The 24,385-nt window shown below is 36.8% G+C and overlaps 2 protein-coding genes across 4 annotated transcripts in view; one reads left to right on the top strand and one right to left on the bottom strand.

Annotated features, from left to right (window-relative positions):
• Nucleotides 1-24,385, bottom strand: part of CCDC146 (coiled-coil domain containing 146) — a 123,804-nt gene that overhangs the window by 57,143 nt on the left and 42,276 nt on the right. The gene's annotated exons all lie outside the window — the stretch shown is intronic.
• FGL2 (fibrinogen like 2) lies at nt 18,782-23,489 on the top strand. The gene is made up of 2 exons (XM_025872764.2): nt 18,782-19,542; nt 21,690-23,489. Exons 1-2 carry the CDS (start codon nt 18,927-18,929, stop codon nt 22,394-22,396), a joined length of 1,323 nt encoding a protein of 440 aa, XP_025728549.1. The 5' UTR covers nt 18,782-18,926; the 3' UTR covers nt 22,397-23,489.

Genomic DNA, 24,385 nt, shown 5'->3' with positions numbered 1-24,385 from the left:
AATCACACCAAGCATATTTTCCAACCACAGTGGTACAAAACTAAAGATTAGCAATAAAACAGAGCTGGAAAAGCTACAATGTACATATTAAATACTTAATATGTAAATATTAAACAACACACTACTGCACAAGCAATGGGCCAAATAAGAAATCGAACAGCAAATCAAAATATGTCTCAAAACAAAAGAGAAAAACACAATATTCCCAAATTATGGAATGCAGCAAAAGCAGATGTTAGAGTGAAATTTATGCTATAAATGTTTGTATTAAGAAAAAGAGTTCAAATAAACAACTTGACATTATACCACAAGGAACTAGAAAAAGAAGAAACTTAGCTGAAATTTAGTAGAGGAAGGAAATAACAAAGAAAAATCAGAAATAAATAGAGACCAGAATAAACAGTAACTTAACATTGAAAGTGATGACCAGTTTTTCCAAAATAATAAACAAAATTGGCAATGTTTTAACTACATTAACTAGGAAGAAAAGAGAGAAGATTCAAAAACCAAAAGGAGAGATGGAAAAGATAACAGATACCACAGAAATACATAGTGTGATAACAGATTGCTATAAACAATTCTGTACTGACAAATCAGATAACTTAGGGGAAAAAACCCAAATGATTTCTAAAAACACACAAGTTACTAAGATTGAATCATGAATCTTGAATCCAAGAAATAAGACATCTTCTTAGACCAGTAACAAGAAAGAAAGTTGAATTAGGAATCAGAAATCTCTCAGCACAGAAAAGCCCAAGACCACAAAGTCTCATTGTTGAATTCTACCAAACAATTAAAAAAAATAATGACAATCTTAATCAAAATCTTACAAACAGGGGAATAGAGGGAACACATTCAGAATCATTCTGTGAGGCCAGTATTACCCTGATATCAAAGCAGGATAAAGACAATACAAGAACAAAGAAGTCTAGTTTATCTGAAATAAGTATTGCTACTCTGGCTTTCTTTTGACATCCATTTGCGTTATAAATGTCTCTCCCAACCCCTCAATTTCAATCTGCGGGTGTCTTTTGGTCTAAAATGAGTCTCTTGTAGGTGAGTTCCTAAATCCTGGTAGTGTATTTGGACAAGCCATTTCATTTTTGTTAAATTTATGCCAAGTATTTTATCCTTTTTGATTCTATTGTAAATGGAATTGTTTTCACAATTGCATTTTTAGATTATTTGTTGCTAGTGTGCAGAGGCTATTCAGCGTTCATTAACCATGAAAACAGAGGCCAGTCCTCATCATCCTGCCTTTTTGTGTGTTCTACAAATGTTTAAGTTAGGGCAGAATATCTTTGACCGTCTTGTTCACTTGATGTATCCTGAGCATCTAGAATAAGCTGACACTAAACTACACACAAATATTTAATGAATGAGGCCTCTATATCTCATACATTCCTCAAAGTACCTATCTTGTCAGTGTTGAAGTCTTGCTCACATGTCTGTCTACCAGATGAAAAGCTCTCTGGAGGCAGGGATCATTCTAGTGCCCCAAGAACCTTGCTCAGCACATACATGCCTGAAGAACCTAAAAGTCTCTGGCAGAGTGGGGGTGTGACATGAAGGATTGAACATCTCACAAAAGGAAATTTCAACATACGGCTTTCCCTCTCCACATACACATGTGAATTGGGCCAAATGATCATCAAGGACATCACCAAAAGAAAATAAAGAGGTCAGTCTAGGAGGAACACCAGCAGCCTGAGGGGTGTTTGTGTGAATGTGCATGTGTGCACATGTGTATAAAGGTAAGATGACATAAACTTGATATTGATTGTGGAAGATTTATGGATTGGTTGACTGTATGTGGAATATTCATTGCCTATACAGTTGGGAATGGAATATTAAGTGCCTTTGAATAGAAAATTTGTTCAAACATTTTCTCCTGACTCCTTGCCACACAGGGGAAGTCCTCAACTCAACATGATCTATCTCTGAGGATGCATTACTCAGCCCGTACTACTTCCACCCAATCTACTTCAGTAGATTTATGGCCCAAATTTAAGTACCAGAGAGATTCAAATCCATAAATAAAGCAGAAAATCCAATATCTGAATATTTGAATCCTAACAAGAACTCTTTAAAGGGCAAGATAATAGAATTTTTTATAACCAAATGGGTATCATAAAGTGTTACATGTGAACATAAGGTAAGATCCTAAAAATCTTCTTAGTTTATGTACCAACATGAACCATTTAGTCACCTTATAAATTTTTTAACATACTGCAATTGAGTGGTAACAGATGGATAGCTATTACCCATGGCAATTATATAACAAATTATCTTGGAATTTCCTCAGAAAAGGGTGGAATATTCAGAAATTAACAGTTTCCCAAGAAGTCTGGTTTCTATGATATTTGGAGACATAGTTTGTTAGCTTGTCTTAATTTTGGAAAAAGGAAAGAAAACCATGTAATACCACCAAGTATAATTTTAACTTTCTTCACTTGATACCAACTTTGATACCAAGCAAAGTAAAGTAAAAAGAAATGAAAAAAAAAAGTTAAAAAAAAATAGATTGTAGCAAACATTTCACCAAACACAGCTGTTTCTTGTTCACTAAGTTAGCTATTACAAAATATTTTAATGTGCCTTCTGGCAAACACACATAGCCTCATTTCATGGAAATGCCACATTTCCAGTTATTCCTGATAGCTTTTAACAGTTTAAGGATATGCAACCATTTCTACAAATTTCCCTCCCTCCCTCCCTCATTTCTTTTCCTTCCTTCCTTCCTTCCTTCCTTCCTTCCTTCCTTCCTTCCTTCCTTCTTTCCTTCCTTCCTTCCTTTCTTTCTTTTTCTTTCTTTCCTACAGATTTCTGTATCAGGAAAAGAAGGTAAGACACTACCTAATCTTTAAATACATGTAAGATAGACCTTAATTCATGTCATAAGAGCATATTTCACAACTGCAAAATAGTAGCCAATAGTATAAATATATTCTGAAAATGCTTTTACTATGCACAATTTAAAAATAAGATTAGAAAATTACCTGGCAACATTTAAAAATTGGTAGATTTTACATAAAAATGGAATTTTCAGCTTCTCTTTAAAAATTACTAGATTTGAAAACACTGAATTCATATTCCAACATTACAACAATCAATTGGCATTTAGCAGAGGCTGACTTTCAGAGATATTTAAAGAGACTGCCCCTTTTAAAAGGAGCACAGTCTGCCTCACCCATTCCATGTATGGCTCATGTGCTAATATCTTGGCTGTTTCACTTATTTATGTTACTTTTATGGATCTTGTAGGCATTTGAGATTGGGACTCTGTACATATTTTATGTTATATGTATATGACATATATACCTAAAGGTAGAAAATAATTAAGAGAATGGCTCCATTTGTAAAACTCTTGCACAAACTTTTTGGAGTGTCATATTCCTTGGGGTTGTATCTGTCTCTTTTGCCTATCTGTGTACCTACCAGAGCACAAGGGTGTATGACTGCCTCGTCTGAGGTTAAGAACTTGACAGGGGCGCCTGGGTTGCTCAGTTGGTTAAGCATCTCCCTTCGACTTAGGTCATGATCTCAAAGTCTTGGGATCAAACCCCACATCAGGCTCCCTGCTTAGCGGGGAGTCTGCTTCTCCCTCAGCTCCTCCACCTGCTCATGCGCACGCACTCTCTCAAATAAATAGAATCTTTAAAAAAAAGAAAAAGAACTTAACAGTTTAAAATTTGAGATTTTTCTTACTGTTTTTCCATTTTAGCTCCTGATAAATTTATCAAATAAACACGAATCTGATAGTTTTTTGATTAATTGACATATTTAAAAATTATGTAAGCTTAAATATTTTATTATTTGGATGCTGAAATGAATTTTCATTTCAATAAAACACATGGAACAAAAAATAAGCTAAAAAAGATTATGAAGACACTGTGAAAAATTGTCAGTCAGCTAAATTTTCTTGGGGCTGAAAAACAGGAAACATTCAGTTAACATAAAGGACTTCAAAAAAAAAATCTACAAACATTACCCTTGCAGTTGACTATCCCTTTGGTTCTGTACTTTATGAGATTTGACCAGAAAACCCCAAAACAAACAAACAAACCCCTGTAATTTGTAAGGGAAGTGCAGATAAATTCTTAACAACTTACTCCAGTAGTTACCATTTTAGTAGAGGTTTGGGCCAAATAGGAAATGAGCATCCAGTAATGTAGTCGAATGGGAGAATTATTTCCAGGCAAGTCAGGCACCAGCACACTAGAGATTCCAAAGGGGAGTTAAAGGGACAAAAAGAATGTATTTATAAGTAGCATAATTCGGGACACCTGGGTGGCTCAGTCAGTTGGGCATCCAACTCCTGGTTTTGGCTCAGGTTATGATCTTGGGGTGATGGGATCCATCCTCAAGTCAGGCTCCATATTCCTTGGGGAGTCTGCTTGAAATTCTCTCTTTCCCTCTGCCCTTCCCCCTGCTTGTGCACTTTCTCTCTCTCAATAAATAAATAAAATCTTAAAAAAAAAGCATAATTTATGACTTGGGGTAAGATGGAAGACTGGAAGTTCCTTTAAGGTAGGGACTCCCATCACTAGAGCCCAAGGTCTGCCCCATGTGGAACTCACAAAGACTTGAGTAAGTGAACGAAAGAGTACATGTGACTGCTTAGCAAATAGCAGTCTTTCAATAAATACTAAATTAAATGAGTAATCCCTGAAATGAATTTACTCAATAAATATTTGCCAAATGAATGAACACACAAAGAGTACAAATTAATCACTCTTCTATCTTTTATTCAGAGTAGTGCTTAACATTTTTTTTTAAAGATTTTATTTATTTGACAGAGAGACAGCGAGAGAGGGAACACAAGCAGGGGGAGTGGGAGAGGGAGAAGCAGGCTTCCCGCGGAGCAGGGAGCCCAATGCGGGGCTCGGCTATGTGTTGTTTTGTGTATATTATATCTCATTTAGTCTTCACAATCACCCTATAAATAAGTATTATAATCCAAAATTTTCAAAAATAAAATTAAAAAAAACTTTTTTATTAACAGTAATAACAATGGCAACAAAACTCAAGATGGTTGAGAAACTTAACCAAGTTTACAAAGCTGGTGAGAGGTGCTTTGCAGGGATTTGGCCATAATCCTATTCTGTTACTTATTTTTGTGAATTAAACTCAGAAATGAGTAGCATAGTCTTGCTGATAGCATGGAGACAGTGTGAAACATTTAGAGAACTTAAGGTAATATAAGTTGGCAAACATGAAAGACCATGCAGAGGTGGACGATATCCATGAATGGACACTATATAAATTGATGCTGTGAGGAAGGATGGAGGAAAAAGACATATTAGTTCATTTCAATCTCACTTAGAGTATAAAACCAAGAGACAGTAGTCAAAATTAATTAAAGAGGGTGAAGGGTATTATATAATGTTATGAATATACAGATAACCATTATAACAACACAAATCTTCATAAATTCCAGAGGCTATGCTATGAATAAAGACAGATATATAAATACAAAGGAGGGATAAACATTGAAATAGAATTATCCTATAGGAAGAGGGAGGGAACAGGGTGGAGGGCTGGGGATAGAAGTTAGAATTCTTTGAATATACTTTGTTTTGGAGAACAGTAGAACATATAGAACAGTACCTTAACTATAAAATTAAATTTAAAAGCAATTTTAAAAATTGAAAACAAAATCAGTTGAATTTAACTATGTATCAAGTTGGTGCATTACTACATGATAATAAAGAAAATTGTATAGGACAATTAGAGAAGTGTGAACACTGGATATCTGATGATATTAAGGAATTTATGTTAGTTGGGGAAAGATGAAAATGGCATTGTGGCTACATTTTAAGGGAGTTCTTGCCTTTTAGAGATACATAGGGAAATATTTATAAACAAAATGCTTTGATAATTTAGGGATTTGCTTCACAATAATCTGGAGTTTGGTGGTGTAGGAAATGAGTGGGGAATGAATCAAGATTGTCCATAATTTGAAGCTGGGTTATGGGCACTCAGGGTACACTGTATGATTTTCTTTTGTATAGGTTTGAAAATTTTCAGTATAACAGGATGCCTGGGTGGCTCAGTCAGCTTAAGCATCTGCCTTCGGCTCAGGTCATGATCTCAGGGTCTTGGGATCAAGTCCCACATTGGGCTCCTTGCTCCGCGGGGAGTCAGCTTCTCTCTCTGCCTGCCGCTCCCCCTGCTTGTGTCTCTCCCTCTGACAAATAAATAAATAAAATCTTAAAAAAAATTTTTTTCAGTATAAGGTTATACATTTCTTGATAACCAAAAGTATCAGAGTTAAAATATCCAAGTGAGTGTGACCTAAAATACTTCAAAGGCTATCAATTTAATCCAATAATGTTATGTTGTCTATATGTAACAATATAGTATAATAATCAATATTATAATATACTTAATCATCAAAATAACCAACTTTACTTTTAAACAAAATCCGTATCAATTGGCTTGATTTCCTACCTTAATTACTGAACTTAGCTCTACACAGAGCTAAGAGAACCTTTGGCTCTCCTCAAAACCCGAATCTATCCTCAGAGAATGAATATTTGCCAGTCATAGAGGTGATGAAAAGAACCTACCAAAGTATTAGAATAGACTATGTGGACTAGTTTAAAAAGAAAACACAAAGAAACAAAATTCGCCTTTTGATACTATGAATATGGTTCTGAATTACTCATTAAACTTAGAGACTACACCTTAATTCCACAGAAGACAAGAGTGTTAGCAATAATTAATATTCCATCGAAGATTTTTACTGAGGGTATCCTCATCCTGAGCACTGAAACCTAGATCAGCGTAATTATCGTGCATTGCAAACTATCATAGATTTATAAATGTGTTATTGTAGAGATGAATAGAATGTTACACACAAAGAAACTTGTGGAAAAATGTCAACAGTCTAAGCTGTAGTGTTGGGCGCCTGGGTGGCTCTGTTGGTTAAGCGACTGCCTTCGGCTCTGGAGTCTCGGGATCGAGTCCTGCATCGGGCTCCCTGCTCGGTGAGGAGTCTGTTTCTCCCTTTGACCCTCCCCCTTCTCGTTCTCTCTCTCTCATTCTCTCTATAAATTAAATAAAAATAAAAACTTAAAGAAAAACTATAGTGTTTAGGTAAGGCTTCAGTTTAATAGTTAATATACACATAATAATATATGCCAGAAAAAATGTACTAGGAGCCTTGAATACATTATCTCATTTAATTCTTCTAATAATCCTATGAAATAGGTATGTCACAGAGAGGCTGTGCTCTAAGGAGAGAAGCGAGGATTCAAACCTGCAGAACCATATAATAGAAAAATACATGCAAAAATACGAATGGTTCTCACAAATACAACAGAGAAGGAAAAAACTCAAACACAAAAAATACATTTTGTATGATTCTGTTTACATCAAATTTAAAATATAAAACAAAGGAAAACAAAGTATGTTTAAAATATACATAAGTATATAAATATATAATCTATATGTATGTAAATGTACATAAGTATGTAAATATACAAAGTAAATTTAAAATATAAAACAAAGTAAAGCAAAGTATGGTGTTTAGGGATTCATGCTTAAGCGGTAAAACTGTGAACAATAAAATAAGGATTATAAAAGTCAGAACAGTAGATACTACAGGTTGAGTGGGTATAAAGGGACTTTCTGGGAGCTGGCAATATTTTATTTTTTGACTTGGGTAGTGGTTGAGTATTTGACTTGAATCGTACATCATATTTTGGACACTTTTAATCTATATGTATTATACTTCAAATTTTTTAAAGATTAAAAACTGTAGTATGGCTTATTTTTTTATATAAAATTACACATTCAGATAAATGACTTAAAATACTCCAAAATGTTAATAAAAGTATTATTACACTTAACAACAAAAAAACCAAACAACCCAATCCAAAAATGAACAAAGGACCTGAATAGACCTTTCTCCAAAGAAGGATATAAATGGCCAATAAGCACATTAAAAGATGCTCAACATCACTAATCATTAAGAAATGCAAATCAAAAGCATGAGATACCACTTCACACTCATTAGGATGGCTATTATTGAACAGATACTTGTACACCAATTTTCATAGCAGCATTATTCATTAAAGTCAAATGTGGAAACAACTCAAATGTTCATCAGCAGAGGAGCAGATAAACAAAATGTGGCATATACATACAATGGAATATCATTCAGCCTTAAAAAGAAATGGTATTCTGGGGCACCTGGGTGGCTCAGTCATTAGGCATCTGCCTTCGGCTCAGGTCATCATCCCGGGGTCCTGGGATTGAGCCCCGTGTCGGGCTCCCTGCTCGGCGGGGAGTTTGCTTCTCCCTCCCCCACTCCCCCTGCTTGTGTTCCTTCTCTCACTGTGTCCCTCTCTGTCAAATAAAGAAATAAAAATCTAAAAAAAAAAATGGTATTCTTTCTGATACATGCTACATGAACGGACCTCGTAGACATTATGCTAAATGATATAATCCAGTACAAAAATACAGATATTTTATGATTCCACTTACATGAAGTACCTAGGATAGTCATATGCATAGAGACAGAAAGTAGAGAATAGTGATTTCAAGGAGTGGGAGAGCAGGAAATGGGGATTTATTGTTTAATGGGTACAGAATTTCAGTAGAGGGTGATGAAAAAGTTGTAGAGACAGATGGTGGTGATGGTTGTACAACAATGTGAATGTATTTAATGCCCCTGAATGTACGCTTAAAAATGGTTAAAATGGTGAATTTAATGTTATGGATATTTTACCATGATAATAAAAAAAGGATTAGTTTTCATATGTATTTCTGTATTTTCTAATCTTTTTTACATTGAGCAAGTATTTCATTTATAATCAGAAGAAAAAATTTTTCGGGTGCCTGGGTGGCTCAATTGGCTAAGCGACTGCCTTCAGCTCAGGTCATGATCCTGGAGTCTCGGGATCGAGTCCCTCCTCGGGCTCCCTGCTCAGCGGGGAGTCTGCTTCTCCCTCGGACCCTCACCCCTCTCATGCTCTATCTCATTCTCTCTCTCAAATAAATAAATAAAATCTTTAAAAAAAGTTTTCAGGAAAGGGATTAAAAAAATTGGTCACATGCCTTCTAGAATGCAGCTCTGGGCAGGGTGGGGCAAAAGATGTCTTTTTTAAAATAATTATTTTGGGACGCCTGGGTGGCTCAGTTGTTAAGCGTCTGCCTTCAGCTTGGGTCATGATGCCAGGATCCTGGGATGGGAGCCCCACGTCGGGCTCCCTGCTCGGCAGGAAGCCTGTTTCTCCTCCCACTCCCCCTGCTTGTGTTCCTGCTCTCGCTCGCGCTCTCTCTCTGTCAAATAAATAAATAAAATCTTTAAAAAATAAAAAATCATTATTTTAAGAATTTATACTCTAAGCCAGACAACACAAACAATCATAGCCAGGAAGACAAATGGGAAAAAATTATGGATACAGATTAGTATATATTGGAGAAATTGTCTGAATCATTTTCATGTACAACAAGGCATGTGAACATAGCACGTTTGGGAACTCCCAATTATTTTGAAAGACCTGAAGAAACTGTATTCTTTCTAAAATCCCAAAAGCATTGTATTAGGAAAGTTTTAATATGGGTAAACTATATTTTGGTGGAATTTTTCTGTAGTCTAGCAACAAATTAAGAGTACTATACAGATCAATCCAGAATTAGCTAGAAAAGCTAGCTTGGAAACTGGAAGACCTGAGCAGCCTTGGTCAGGGTTGCACAGATCATTTAGCTTTTCCTAGACCTGTTCACTCATCTGTAAAATGAATGGGTTGGTCTTGATAACATGAAACATCATTTCCTGAGGTTTTGTGGCACCCTGAAAAGCTTGCAATAACTGTTTAATATTAAAGTTCCTTTAGTAAACTCTAAACACTATTTGTTCTAAATATTTTATTTTTTAAGATTTTATTTATTTGAGAGAGAGAGTGGGTGAGAGAGAGCATGAGCAGGGGCAGAGGGAGAGGAAGATTCCCCTGCTGAGCAGGGAGCCCGATGCGGGGCTCGATCCCAGGACCCTGGAATCATGACCCGAGCCAGAGGTAGATGCTTAACCGAGTGAGCCACCCAGGTGCCCTGTTCTAAATATTGTATATCAATGACTGGAATATATGTTTAGTATATTCACCTTCCCCTTGACAACGTCCTTTTGCTATTTGCTGTAGTACTGGTGTTTCAAAACATGAAAACTCAAGGAATTACAAGGAATTGAGTTGTTAGGAAAGCGAATAGTTCCACAACAAAACTCCTTTAAACATTTGGAAATCAGATATGCTGGCTAAAAGTTCACACTGTTTGTAAAGTTAAGCTGTTTGGAACTTGTATGTCCTAAAAGTTTATTTAACTTTGCGGATGGGCAATATGATAATATAATCTGAAGCACCTGTGGACACAACTAAGGCCACTGTTGAAATGATGGGGAAGGCGTTTATCTTTGATGCCCTGATGCTCTGATTCCAATCATATCCTATAACTTTGTTCTCAGTATCCATTCCAGAAAAAAAAAATCCTATAAAATTAGCTTTACATATGGATTTAATATCTTCATTAAATAAAAGATCTCGGTACAGCTCCTACCATGATTCAGTTTTGCTCTCCTCCCCTCCCCCCCAGTCTTTTTTCTTTGTTTCTTTGTCTTTTTGTCTTTACCCCACCAAACTCCTTCTCAGGGCTCCACTTCATTCCACTATATTTGTCTTCTATGTTTGGGTGGGAATTAAAGGGAAAAATTATAGAAGATGGGCACATAATAAGCAGCAGATGTTAGCTATTTGTGGAGCAATGAGGAAGAGCAACTTAAACTTGGCCTAGATTCTCCACGTCAGGCCAAGCTCCCCTTCTGGTGCCTGCCTTAGAAAGGAGAAAAGTAAAATTCCCCAATGCATATGCTGCTTCTCCCTCCTTACCCCCACTGCTTCACTCTACAGAAGCAAGATATAAAAAGGAGGGGAAAAATAGGAAAGGAGCCAATGTAAAAAGCAGAACGTGTTAATATATTTACTCTTGTGTTTTTATATTTTCAATACTACAGCGATGTCTTTATTCTGTGCATTCTGCAGAATTTATAATTTGCTGAATTGATAAACCCTACACTCATTAAGTAAGTTTTAGACCTAGGGAAGCTACATATGCCATTTGTATGGGATAAGGTTTTCTTTTTAAAATCCCTTTTGTTCTAAATGCTTTTTCAGCTTTGTAAATGAAGATCTTGGAGTGGTGGTTGTTAGGGATAGGTTAAGAAGCAAAGAAACAAGCCTAATAAAGGAGAGAAACGGGAAGTTCTCTTCTCTACCCAGACAGCATATCTCCCAAGTAGAAGTGATTATTTACAGCCACTATACAACCTTTGTGGTCTAATTTGGAAAAAAATGACTTGAAAAGTGGCCATTTCAAGAGTAGCAAAAGGAGAGGCCAACGCCATGGTATAGTGGGAGGGAAATGGGTTCAGAAGAGGGCTTTGTGTGCCCTAAGGCCAAACATATCGCCCCTGCCCAAGGCTAGCTCAGGCTTGGAACATGTTTCTCTACAAATTAAAGCTCCACCAAGTGAGGAAAGTGTCTGTTTTTTTACCCTTGTTACCCCCAGGGCCAGTACAGAGCACGGTTCAATAAATGCAAAATAAGTATTCACTGACCAGATGAATAGCTAAAACAAAGTAGATCTTTATAGTTTTCCATTGGAATTAATGATTTAATTAAAGGATAGTCTGTACTTTTTTTTTTTTTTTTTTACATTTTGATGCTTTGCTTTGCTCTTACGTGGCTTCTAATGAATAACATTTAGAATCATAAACCGTTACAGCTGAAAGGAGACTTAGTGATCTCTAACTTAACTTTCTCATATTACAGATATGGAAATTAAAGCCAACCTAAGTGGCAAGAAAGTAGAGGTTTCCTCACTAAGAACATGAGTTCCAAGACTATCATCCTAAGGCTCTTTTCAATGTATCATGTCATGTTATTTTTGAGATGATCACAGTAATGAAGGAAGATTTAGTTTAAATTTATATTTACATGTGACTGACAAAACTTTTGTGTCTGTCTCCTCTTCTTTTTGTGAAGCAGCAATTGTTGCAGATAAACTTTTGTCAAAGACATGCCAAATCATTGGTACATGCACACATAATCAAAATAACTTTGTATGAGGAAAGCTGTGATCAATAATAGTGGATACTTAAAAATAAACAAAATAAGGAGCCAGCAGTTTTACATCTGTAGATAATGATCATGAAGTAGTTTCTTCTACCCTGAAAGATTTTCACTGAAAAGAACAGGAAATGACTCAAATCATAGATATTATCAAACTAGAAGCAGAAAAAGAAATAAACTAAATAAGATAATGCTGTGCCTCAGAATGCTACCCTGTAAATGCTTAAAAAGATTTCCTAAGAACCAGGAAGATCTAAGCAGTGTGTTTCAATGTTTACTATTTACTAAATGTAATCCATTTCATAAATTTTCTTTACTTACCAGCACAGTGGAAATCACCTTTAAGTTAACCTTTATTGAGAGTTCACATGCTGTCATATGTATTTCATAAAATAAACTTGAGTCTTTTTAAAAACGAGTCTCAGAGTAAAGACAGGCTTTTAAAAGATATGCATTCAGCATGAAATCATCCAGTTAGCATGGAATTAGTTTAATATTTTCCACTTTTCCATAATAATTCTTTAAGATGCATACTATTCTGATGAATGAACTGAAATATTAAAGTAAATCCTTTAGCTAAGTTGTATGACTTAACTTATACATTGTAACATATATGACATATAGAATACATTATATAGCATATAATGTATCTACATGTAATATGTTATACATAATATAAATTTATATTTATATATTATTTTAAAATGCCAAATAAACCAATACCCCAAGGAAAGCAAGTGCTGAAACAGGTAAAACCAAATTAACCATCTCAACTTAGAATGAATGAACAGATATTTTCAAGAATTTAAAGCCATGGATTTTGTAATAGTATACATTCAGTCCTCATTATTCATGGACTGTGTGTTTGCAAATTCATTTGCTCATTAAAATTTGTTTGTAACCCCAAGATAATACTGGCAGGCTTTGGGGATTTGTAGACATCCCTAGAATGGTGAACATTTTGAGTTGCCCAACGTGCAGGTGAGCTCAAAGAAGGCAACACTCTGCTGTCTTGCTTCAGCTCTCATACTGTAAACAAGTATCATTTCTGTGGTCTAAGGGTCATATTTTCCACAGTTTTGTGCCTTTTGTTGGTGATTTCACTGTTGAAAAGGGCCCCTGAGCTTAGTGCTGAAGGGCTGCCTGGTGTTCCTAAGTACAAGAAAGTTGTGAGTCACCTTATGGAGAAAATACTTGTGTTAGGTAAGATCCCTTCAGGCGTGAATTATAGTTATCTTGGCCATGAGTTCCATGTGAATGAGTCAACAATATAGAATAAGATGTTTTTAAACAGAAACCCATTTAAAACAAGGTTATGTATTGATCAGTTGACAAAAATATGACCAGAGGCTCACAGAAACCTAACCCAGTATGTCCCCTGGGATCAATGGTTCAGTATTCGCTAATTCAGGGTTTGTAGTGATCTTATAGGAAATAACTACCAGAAACAATGAGAGACAAAGAGAAGGTGCAGAAAGCCATGATCTGAAACAAAAAGAAAGACACAATTTGATTTTCACGATTTCTTTACTATGTTTTTATTGTTTGTTTTGTTTCAGGAATATAAAAAGAAATAAGATCAATTTTTGATAAATAAAAATAAATAGATTTTGTTTCTCCAACATTCGTTATATGAAGTTTTCTAAGTCTCTGGAAATTAGATGACAGCAAAATTAGATGTCATGACCCATGGATCTCTTGGATCCTTCATGATCCCTGGCTTGGTGTAGGGTACATGGTAAAAAGAGATTCTGTTGATAGATAATGACTGATGGACATCTCAAGACTCCCATGGGATATCCCAGTTTCATAAAATTTTAGCTGAGGAGCCCTGAGTTACCCCACTGAAGATCTGGGCCCACTAGCATGTCAAATAACTATATATTCTGTAGTCTCATAAAAAGTGGAGCCTTGGATGTTTCTGCCCTATACTTCTTTTGAACCACAACCCTTAAGGATTCACAAAATGGATCTTTAATAGTAGGTCCATACTAGAGGGATTTCTAGTCTGCATCTATGCTAGTGAGGTAATTGCAAGACAGCTCAAAGAAACTATCAACCATTATTCTAGTTTTAACCCAGATCAGGCAATTCTTGATCTCTCTGTGGGTTGCTGAAATCAGGGTATTGTTTAAAGTTCTTTTTCAAATTTATGATGAACAAGGACTAAGACCGCTAAGGAATATTAAAATAAACATTATTTGCTGTTGACATTTCAAATCATGTAGTTTAAAAAGTGAATGTTTTAAATTCTTTATTATCCTAAAAGGACATATTCCCTAAAGTATAATCAAATGCTCTGGAATCTAATAAATCAGAAACTAAAATATGTTAATACATGTACAATCAGTGAAAATATCTCAATGCTATAAATGATTGTCATATTGACTTCCTTTGGTACAAATAGAGACATAAAGTGTTTCCTTTAAAAAAAATGGCATTAGAGGAAATGGAAGTTTACTTTTGAAATCTGACCCAAATACAGTAAATGCAGATCCTCCCTTGAATATACTTTGAATAAGAAAACAATAAAGAAGTCTGAATATGTTGTGACTATAGACTGATACAATTAATTTTCACATGTGGCTTATGGAAATTCCACCAGATGTTGGTGCTAAATAATTTGTTTGGATCTGAAAAACAAATCTGTAAATGGGCATAACGTGTCAGCTCTGGGTTGAAGGCAGATGTGGGGAAGAAGGGAAGATTCTGACGCTGCCATGAAGAGTCAGAGGATGATACTCAAGTCTGGGCAGACTGGAAATGAGAAAATCCAGAAAGACTTTCCAGCAAAAGGGAGGAGGGAAAACGTGAAGGTCAGATGATGGGAATTCCACAGGCATTGAGGACAAAAAGCTCTTCAAATTTGTGATTATCTGACAGCTGCCTGCTTGAAACCTTCTCCCCTAGTCTTCATGACACTGCACTCTTCTGGTCCTTGTCCTGTTTCTTTGGCCATCCTCTTGGGTCCTGTGGTTTCAAGTTGATGTCCGCACATATCCTGAGGATTTCATTTCTAGATGTCCAACTGTTCGGTAGATACTCCTATTTAACGGCTTGTCAGTGTATTCAGAACTGATACTTCTACACTCTTCCCAACCTGTGGCTCACTCCTTACTCTCATTGCCACATTACTTAAAGTCAACCAGGGTCATATTTCATAGTTCTCCATTTCCCTCCATTTCTGATCAGTGATCAGATCTCATGGCTCCTGTCACTCCTTGGTAATAATGTCTGCAAACACTTTACCACCCCTCCTGCCATCACACTAGTACCTCTCACCTAGGACTCCCATTTCCTATTGGTTTCTAGTAGAAGATCCATTCCTAAAAATGGTCCTGGGCTGGCGGGGGAAGATTCCTACTGCTAACTAACATTTGAAAAATGCAGCAACCATCACTTTCCTCTTGGCCAGCCATAACACACTTTAGCATATGACTGATATTTCTCAGATCCGCTTGTCCTGCAACTCTATTCATCAGCATCTAGCTACTCATGTTCCAGGAAACACACTCTGGGAAACAAAAACTTGGACTGTCTAAACGGCCTCTACACTGCTCTCCTTGCCTGATCTTTCCCTTTCCAGGGCCTCGAGAATTTCATTGATAGATTAATTTCTTTAAAGTGCTTAACTGATTATATTATTCCCTTGCTCAAAAACCTTCAGTGGCTCCCCATTGATCTAAGCAGTGATTAAGCACCAGGTTCTCCACAACATGGTACGAATATACCTCTCCAGTGTTATCTTTCTCCCTACGTGGCAGTGTGGCATGGGAGAAAAGACATGAACTTTGAAGTCAGATCCAGGTTCAAATTCCAACTCTGTCTCTTAAAGACTATAAAACAGGGGCGCCTGGGTGGCTCAGTCGTTAAGCATCTGCCTTCTGCTCAGGTCATGATCCCAGGGTCCTGGGATCGAGCCCCACATCCACTCCCCACTCAGTGGGAAGCCTGCTTCTCCCTTTCCCACTCCCCCTGCTTGTGTTCCCTCTCTCGCTGTGTCTCTCTCTGTCAGATAAATAAAATCTTTTTTAAAAAAACCTGTAAAACAGGTAAGTATTTAATGCTTTGAGCCCTTTCTTTGCTCATCTGCAAGTGCACATGGTAACTGTAGAGATGGGAGGATGTAGTGACATAGTATTGGTGAAAGCTTCTCGAATAATTGTAGCACACCCTCTCTGGCCCCTCTCTGGTTATAAACTCATTAGTCAGGTTGAACCTCTTTCATGTTGTGGCCTGCCTGCAGGAAGTGACCAGTGATTTTTTAAATTAAGAACCCAGAAACAAAAAACAAACAAAAGAACCCAGAGGATCACCTGCCAGTGTCATTGAGAACTAACAAAGCAGTTCTCTACCCTTATTTGGGGAATTTTCTATGGATCCTCAAGGGACAGGAGCCAGTTCCTATAGCACATCCACGCTTTTTAGGTGGAACCATACCACTGGCCCTTGGCTAGGTGGGGGTGCAAGGTCCAAGACTCAGCAGTAGTGCTTGGAAAAGCAAATCCTTGATTCAAAGAGATGAAACAAAAGCTGCACTTTTGTTAGATTCAGAAACTTTTAAATGTGCTTATGATTTACTTCAAAGTCCAGAGTGAAGAAAATACAAGGTCCTCAACAGCCCTGCCTAAGGAGGAAACAGGGATTTTTGTTTGATTTGTTCACTAGTGTAGCCTAGTGCCTGAATAGTGTCTTGCATGTAAAGGATGCTCAGTTAATATATGATGGAAGGAGGGATGGAGGGATGGTGGATGAATGAATAAATGAATGAATGAATGAGGCCATGGCATGCATTTTAGAAATGATCTATCATAGTGCTCAATATATATAGAAGGTCCTTAATAAATAACTGGCTAAATACATAGATTGTACCCTAGCCACTTAAGGGCATTTAGTAATGTACCTTAAACTAAATATTATTCCTATATATTTTTACTTTATAAAGTATTTTTATGTATTACCTATATTATCATCATTCTCTTTCTTTTAAAATGATCTATTCATTCATCTATTTCTCCCCTCAAAACAGGAGAGTGTCACAGCTTAAAAGCAAGTGAGGAGAGAAAATGAAATTAAAAGGTTAATTAGATATTTTTAGTCAAAAAGTTAAAAGAGTTTGTCTAAATTGGTTTGCACTGAATGGAATGAAGAGAAAACAAACTTCATTTTTTAAAAAGCTGGAAGAAGATGGAGGAAAATGAGGCAAAACGTGTGCAGAATGTGTTTGATAAACTTGTTGAGAAAGAATGTTACACTTATAACACCACATTTGGTACACACTTCACTCAAAAGTTTTTATAATTATCATTCTCGTATGAGGGAAGAATAGCCAGATACCCCCTTCACAGCTATAGGAACCAAGGCTCAGTAAAGGTAATGATCTATACCGCCAATAAGAGGTAGATCCAGGGGTGGAAGCCAGTTCTTCCAAGTATTCAGGAAAAAATACAATTGTCAAAGTGTAGAGCGAGCCTGACACATTTAGAGAACATGAAGAGTTAGGGTGAATAGGGTACCTGGTTGGAATGAAGGGGGTATATGGAAAAGTCACAAGACATCAATTTAAAGAAATAAATAGGAGACAGATTATAGAGTACCTTGAGTAATACAATAAAGAATTTGGGTTTTTATCTATATCAATTATTTTGATATTATTTTTAAAGCCAGAAAAAATCCTCTTTAAAATAAAAAACCTGATATGAGATGCCAAGATGCAAAACAAATTAAAAGCAAGTTGTTTCTCCAGTTGAAGCTGTTCTGCCTTCCGACCCCTCAGCTTTTGAGGAGAAAAGGTTGAAAACGGCACAAAAAGGTTTAAACCAAGAAAAGTTTGAAAAGGCATGAGTGCTGACATGTGTTTGGGCAAGGCAGAGACGAGCTAGTGGCAGAGGGACCCACCGTGGGAGGCAGAGAGCGGGGACACGGGGTTGCCAGTGGGAAGGGAAGGCGAAGATGCTGGGAACAGGAGGGAACTCAGAACAGAGCCGGGGAAGTTCAAAGATGCAGTCGTGGGCAACTGTAGGACGCGACCGACCTCACAATCACAAAAATGGTGAAGGCGAAGGAAAAGGCTGCTGGTTTTGGCGAAAGGCAATGACGTACTTTTAAATGTGTTTTTGTCATACAGACATTTGCTCTGCACTGTGCTAGGGCCAGAGGAATGGAAATCAACCCCTTTCTCTCTACCAGTTTTCTTCCCTTTTTCAAATAGATGAAACAAAAGTGCATGGCATGAGTCAGAAAGCTGCACTTCTTGGCCTATTTCTAAATTTCAAGTGCTTAAGTTTTCACCTGAAAGTCCAACATGAAAACTTTACAGAATCCTCAGACCCCATTCTAAAAAGGAAAAAAAAAAAGACCATTTCCATTTTTGTAAACTTTCTGTTCTTCCTTCTGGATAACTAGCACATTAGTTCTTATCTTTAAAAGCTTGTTTCCCCCGATGGCATGAAGTACAATTGGTTTCGAGGGTAATTATTGTGAAATCCAAGATTTGTGTGTGTCTGTGTGCTTTAGAAACTAAATGATAAAAGTGAAACGTGAGGATATGCGCATCCAATCAACTACGGTAATTCTGATGCGTATTCTTCTGAGAATCAATACCAGGTCTTGGCAAGTGGCGTGTAAAGAGTACAGGCTCCTCTTCCTCTGTGTTTCTGAAAGTGGTGATGCAAGCGCTCCCGCCCTTTTCTGAGAACACAGAACAGAACGCCTGACTCAGGCAGGCAGCTGCGGCTCTTCAAACGGCGCCGGCCCCGCACGCTCTCTCCTGGGGTGAGCGCTGCCACCAACATGAAGCCAGCCAGCTTGTGCTGGCTGAGCTCGGCTGTCCTTGCTGCTTACAGCTTGTTGGTTGTGGCAAACAATGAAACGGAGGAAATTAAAGATGAAACGGCCAGGGATGCCTGCCCGGTGCGACTAGAAAGCAGAGGGAAATGCGACGAGGGCGGCCAATGCCCCTACCAGGTGAGCCTGCCCCCGTTGACGATTCAGCTCCCCAGGCAGTTTGGCAGGATCGAGGAGGTGTTCAAGGAAGTCCAGAACCTCAAGGAAATGGTAAATAGCCTGAAGAAATCTTGCCAGGACTGCAAATTGCAAGCTGACGACAGCCGGGACCCAGGCAGAAATGGACTGCTGTCACCTAGCCCGGGATCCCAGGGAGAAGCCGATGACAACAGAGTTCGAGAATTAGAGAGTGAGGTGAACAAGCTGTCCTCTGACCTAAAGAATGCAAAGGAGGAGATCGACCTGCTTCAGGGTCGCCTGGAGAAGCTCAATCTTGTAAATATGAACAACATAGAAAATTATGTTGATAGCAAAGTGGCAAATCTAACTTCAGTTGTCAATAGTTTGGATGGCAAGTGTTCGTCTAAGTGTCCCATTCAAGAACAAATACAGTCACGTCCAGGTATGTACAATGTATTCTTACCAGTTGTTCATGACTATTATACAACTAGATAGTAAACATTAACCTGACCAAATAAGTTAAATACATGACGGAGGAAATAAGTAAGCCTTTTAGTCATCAAGGTAGTAGAGGAAAAGCTAATATCTTTGCAAATGTGGCCACAGAAATTATATAAGACTTAATTACAAAAATCATAATTAGTTCTGTATCCTGTGAAAGCACTTCCAATTTCAAGGAGCTTATTTGCTAATGCCAGAGCTGCACAAAAACTGGAGTAGAGAGATATTAGTTCTTAATGTTTCAGTGCATTTAACTTATCTCTTCACTGAAATGTTTGAAAACAATAGAGATAAGGCAATATTTCCAGTTATGCTTTGTTCATTGGGAATCAAGTTTCCTGTGGTTGGCTGACTGCTCCTTCTCATGTGGCCACAAGGAATCTTTGAAAGATTTTTGCTTATCTACAGTTGGTAACCCCAAATACCTAGTGAAAACAGGAGATTTTATAGATGGAATAAAAGCATCTATATGGCTTCATGTGTGTGCAGAACTTTTTGCTTCGAGTGGTCCAAAAACATTTTAAGGGGAGAGTTTTGGCATACCAGAAGACCACAGACTTAACTACTACTTCTTAACTTAACTACTTAACTACTACCATGATGCCCACAAACTTCTAGCTGTGGCACTGGTTCTTCCAAATGCTGCCTTTGTACCTGAGTTCCTGGGACACTGCTCCTGATGGTCTTGCTACACTTTGGAAAGCCATCTCTGCATTAAGACCTCCACTTACCATGAGTGTGAGTTTGGAGGGACATGATGCCTGGGACAGAGGTCACATTCATTTGGAACAAGCACCTCATGTGTGCTCCATCCCTAGGGGATCTGCCAGGGATCTGAAGGTAGGAAGGGCTTTCAAGGACCACTGTTGCTAATACTTTTGGCAGCCTGTATCTGAATGTATCCTGCACTGCAAGGCAGAGGCTCACGTCTTAGTGCCATCTCTGGGCACACATTAGATTTGATGCTGCATGGCAACTTATAATGATATGCACAATTTTCTACCATCTATCTTTGTACTGAAAGTTTGGGGGAAATATTGGAATACTGTGAGTTCTAAACACACATGAATAGATTTTTTGTGCCTCTGAGTAGCTCATATTAAATTTACCTTATCTGGCCCAGATCTTTATAAGAAATATTTGAGAGTAAGTATCTGTATTTGATTCCTACAGAACCATGTTAACTGATTATTATACTTGCCCTGGACATAACCACCTGTTGTTTCTTTCTAGAAACCAAACATATGAAACACTGGCTAAATACTTTCCAGATAATAAATTCAGAATAAGAATACTGGTATATTATTTTTAAAAATCTTTTTTTTTACTCGATCTTCTTCATTTAGTTGTCAAGCAAGGAAAACAAATGTGAATTTATGATCAATTATGTACGTTAGAATTTTAACACATCATTTGGAATATATCCTATAAAACTTTATGAGAGAGGAGGGTATCAACCCCTTGAGGTGAAAGGACATAGAAACTTGTGCTTTTTCTGTATATGTGGAATGCAGTTCTGGGAAGTTGGAAGCATCTGACCTTTAGGACCAAGGAATGTAGTAACAAGAATAACCTTTACAGCCAGCCAGATCTCAGTATGGGTCCTGGCTCTGCCACTTGATGCTTCTGTGAACTTGGGCAAGCCACTGATTCTCTTTGAGCTTAAATATCCTCACCTACAGATTGGAAGTAATACCTACATCATAAGGTCAATGTGCAGAGTAAGTGTGAAAATGTTAAGTCTTTGGCAGAATGCCTAGAACACATAAGTAGCACTCACTAAATATTAACTAAACTACTAAAACTACTTTATTGATGGGGGTCTCATTGTTGTTCGTTGTGAACATTATCACTATGATTACCAACCAAGAGTCATGTTGGAGAGCCTTGTCTGCTTTTATAGCACCAAGTTCTTATTCTGAGGCCTTAACAAACATTTGCTAAACAGGCTCAAGTGAGTTTTGCAGAGCAGGGTTTCATTAACACCTTCGACTGAATTATCAAACTGCTTTTGTAAATATAAAGAATTTTTAAGATGCACAGTTTTTATTAACAGAATCCAATGCCTTTCTCTTCTTGCCCCTTCAGTGCAACATCTGATATATAAAGATTGCTCTGACTACTACACAATAGGCCAAAGAAGCAGTGAGATCTACAGAGTTACACCAGATCCCAAAAATAGTAGCTTCGAAGTTTTCTGTGACATGGAGACCATGGGGGGAGGCTGGACAGTGCTGCAAGCCCGTCTCGACGGAAGCACCAACTTCACCAGAATGTGGCGAGACTACAAAGTAGGCTTTGGAAACCTCAGAAGAGAATTTTGGCTGGGGAACGATAAAATTCATCTTTTGACCAAGAGTAAGGAAATGATTCTAAGAATAGATCTTGAAGACTTTAACGGTGTCAAACTCTATGCCTTGTATGATCAGTTTTATGTGGCCAGTGAGTTTCTCAGATACCGTTTACACATCGGTAACTATAATGGCACAGCTGGAGATGCCTTACATTTCAGTAAACATTACAACCATGATCTGAAGTTCTTCACCACCCCAGATAGGGACAATGATCGATATCCCTCTGGGAACTGTGGGCTCTATTACAGTTCAGGCTGGTGGTTTGATGCATGCCTTTCTGCAAACTTAAATGGCAAATATTATCACCAAAAATACAGAGGTGTCCGTAATGGGATTTTCTGGGGCACCTGGCCTGGGATAAGCGAGGCACAGCCTGGTGGCTACAAGTCCTCCCTCAAAGAGGCCAAAATGATGATTAGACCCAAGCACTTTAAGCCATAAATCACTAATGCTCATTCCTCTGAGTATTCATTACCTAATAGGGCAATTAATTCCTTTAGCACTTTGGAATATGTTTCATACTCCTTTTCTGTGACTAAAAATTTATCTCTAAGCAGTGGGTTCTTATGCTACACAGCATTTGAAATAAAGCTGAAAAAATATACATTTTAAAGGAGTTCTTTGTTACTGTTATCCAAATGAATACTTGCAAAGCAAGTGGGATTATTGAGAATTACACAAGTAGATTTATGATTTTCTTAACTTCTATAATTAAAAGTTTTCTATTTACTTGTATTACTCACTATAATTATGAAATCATTGTTTATTTAGCAAGCTGGATTTTTACACAAGTAATCTGAATTTTTATTGTGACTTAAAAACAGTTAATGGTAGATCACTCTTTTCAGGCTGTCCTCAGTTATTGGATATTTCTTTGTCTCTGAATACCCTAATCCTCATTCTGAGATAAACTTTCTCAATTTATGGCATTTACTTTGGTTCAGGAAGACCCTACAGCATTTTAGTTCTCAGATGAAGGGAAATATATAGAATTAAACCTGTTCAGGTACTATTTGTGAAATGTAACATATTTGTCATTTAAAATATTTTAAAAGTGATAGCATAATGTCACTCCTAAAAGCATTCAGAAAATTCAACCTTAAAGACCATGATTTCAAGGTAATTAATTCACAGTTAATAACTATTTAGGTGTTGCATGGTGAAAACTGCTTTAATATAAAAATTAGCTTCCTTTGCTCTGTATGCACAATAGTTTTTAAGATTGCTCACTACTGTGCGTGACTACTAGTAGGCTTTCTTTTGGAAGGATAGGTGTGGGTGGGGAATAAAGCATTTATTTATAGACTAGAATACTCTGAAGGCCGAAGCATTTATATCCAAAGCAATAATTTCATTAAGTGATTCACTTCATAGAAAGCTAAGTTTTATAGGACGTATGAATTTTGAAATATATAGTAGTTCAAATATTATGTATTTCAATCCTAACTGGTGTATTGCTTATTTTTTTTAAAGCTTTAAATACAGGTGTTTATTTTTTTAACCAAATTAAAATATCTGACACTTTTATAATTCACTAATTCTGGAGTGTGGGTATCATTTTTAAAACATTATAAAAAGTAGTGTGTTAAATTTCATCACTGTAAAAAGGGATCATTTCAGAGAGAACAGTAGTATTCTGTTGAACATTTAAAAAAATACTCTAGAATAAAATTTGAATAAAATAATGTGAGCCATAGGAATATATTTAATCTTTAATTTCTAGTTTGTTTCTACTACAGTAACCAAGTTTTCAAAATAAACTCATGAAGATACAACTTTACTCCTTTGAAAATGATTAAGGAGGATAGTTGCTTTAGGTAACAAATTAACTTTTTCAAATATTGCCCTTTATAGAAAAATCTAACCAAAAAGAAGCAAGATATTCTTTAAAAAATATATGACATACAAAGTTCTCAGGTACGCATGATAAAAATTAGGTTATTACGAACACTATTAAAATGTTAAAGCAAGAGAAATGCAGATAGAATTATGATGACCAAAATGTAAAATATCATTATAGATTTCAAAAGATTCATATCTACTCAATAGTTTAATAGATGTAAATGTAACCGATTTACTCTTCATTTCTCTCTCTTTTCTTTTAAAAAAAGATTACGAAGATTTCGATATACAGTGTATTTATTTCAGATAAGAGGATTTTCATTTACTATATGTAATTATTAATATATGTGTAGGTTTCAGTAAATTTCTGTGATCAAAAATGGACTCGTCAGGCAGGATCTTATCCCCTCAAACTTCTATTTCTCACACAATGAAAAAAAGAAAAAAATGGACTCTTCATGAAATAACAGTTCTAAAGAAAAAGAGCTCATATAGTGAGTGTCCACTGACTTAATGGGAACGAGGTATCATTTCAGGAGATTTGGCAAATAATTGATTAACCCATGTAAATATTCAAAAGCTTGTCCT

This window comes from Callorhinus ursinus, unplaced genomic scaffold (assembly GCF_003265705.2).
Source record: "Callorhinus ursinus isolate GAN/ISIS: 27379988/994484 unplaced genomic scaffold, GSC_fseal_2.0 scaffold12, whole genome shotgun sequence".
Lineage (NCBI taxonomy): Eukaryota > Metazoa > Chordata > Mammalia > Carnivora > Otariidae > Callorhinus > Callorhinus ursinus.
Note: the sequence above shows the minus strand (reverse complement) of the source record. Positions and strands in the feature narration are given on the sequence as shown.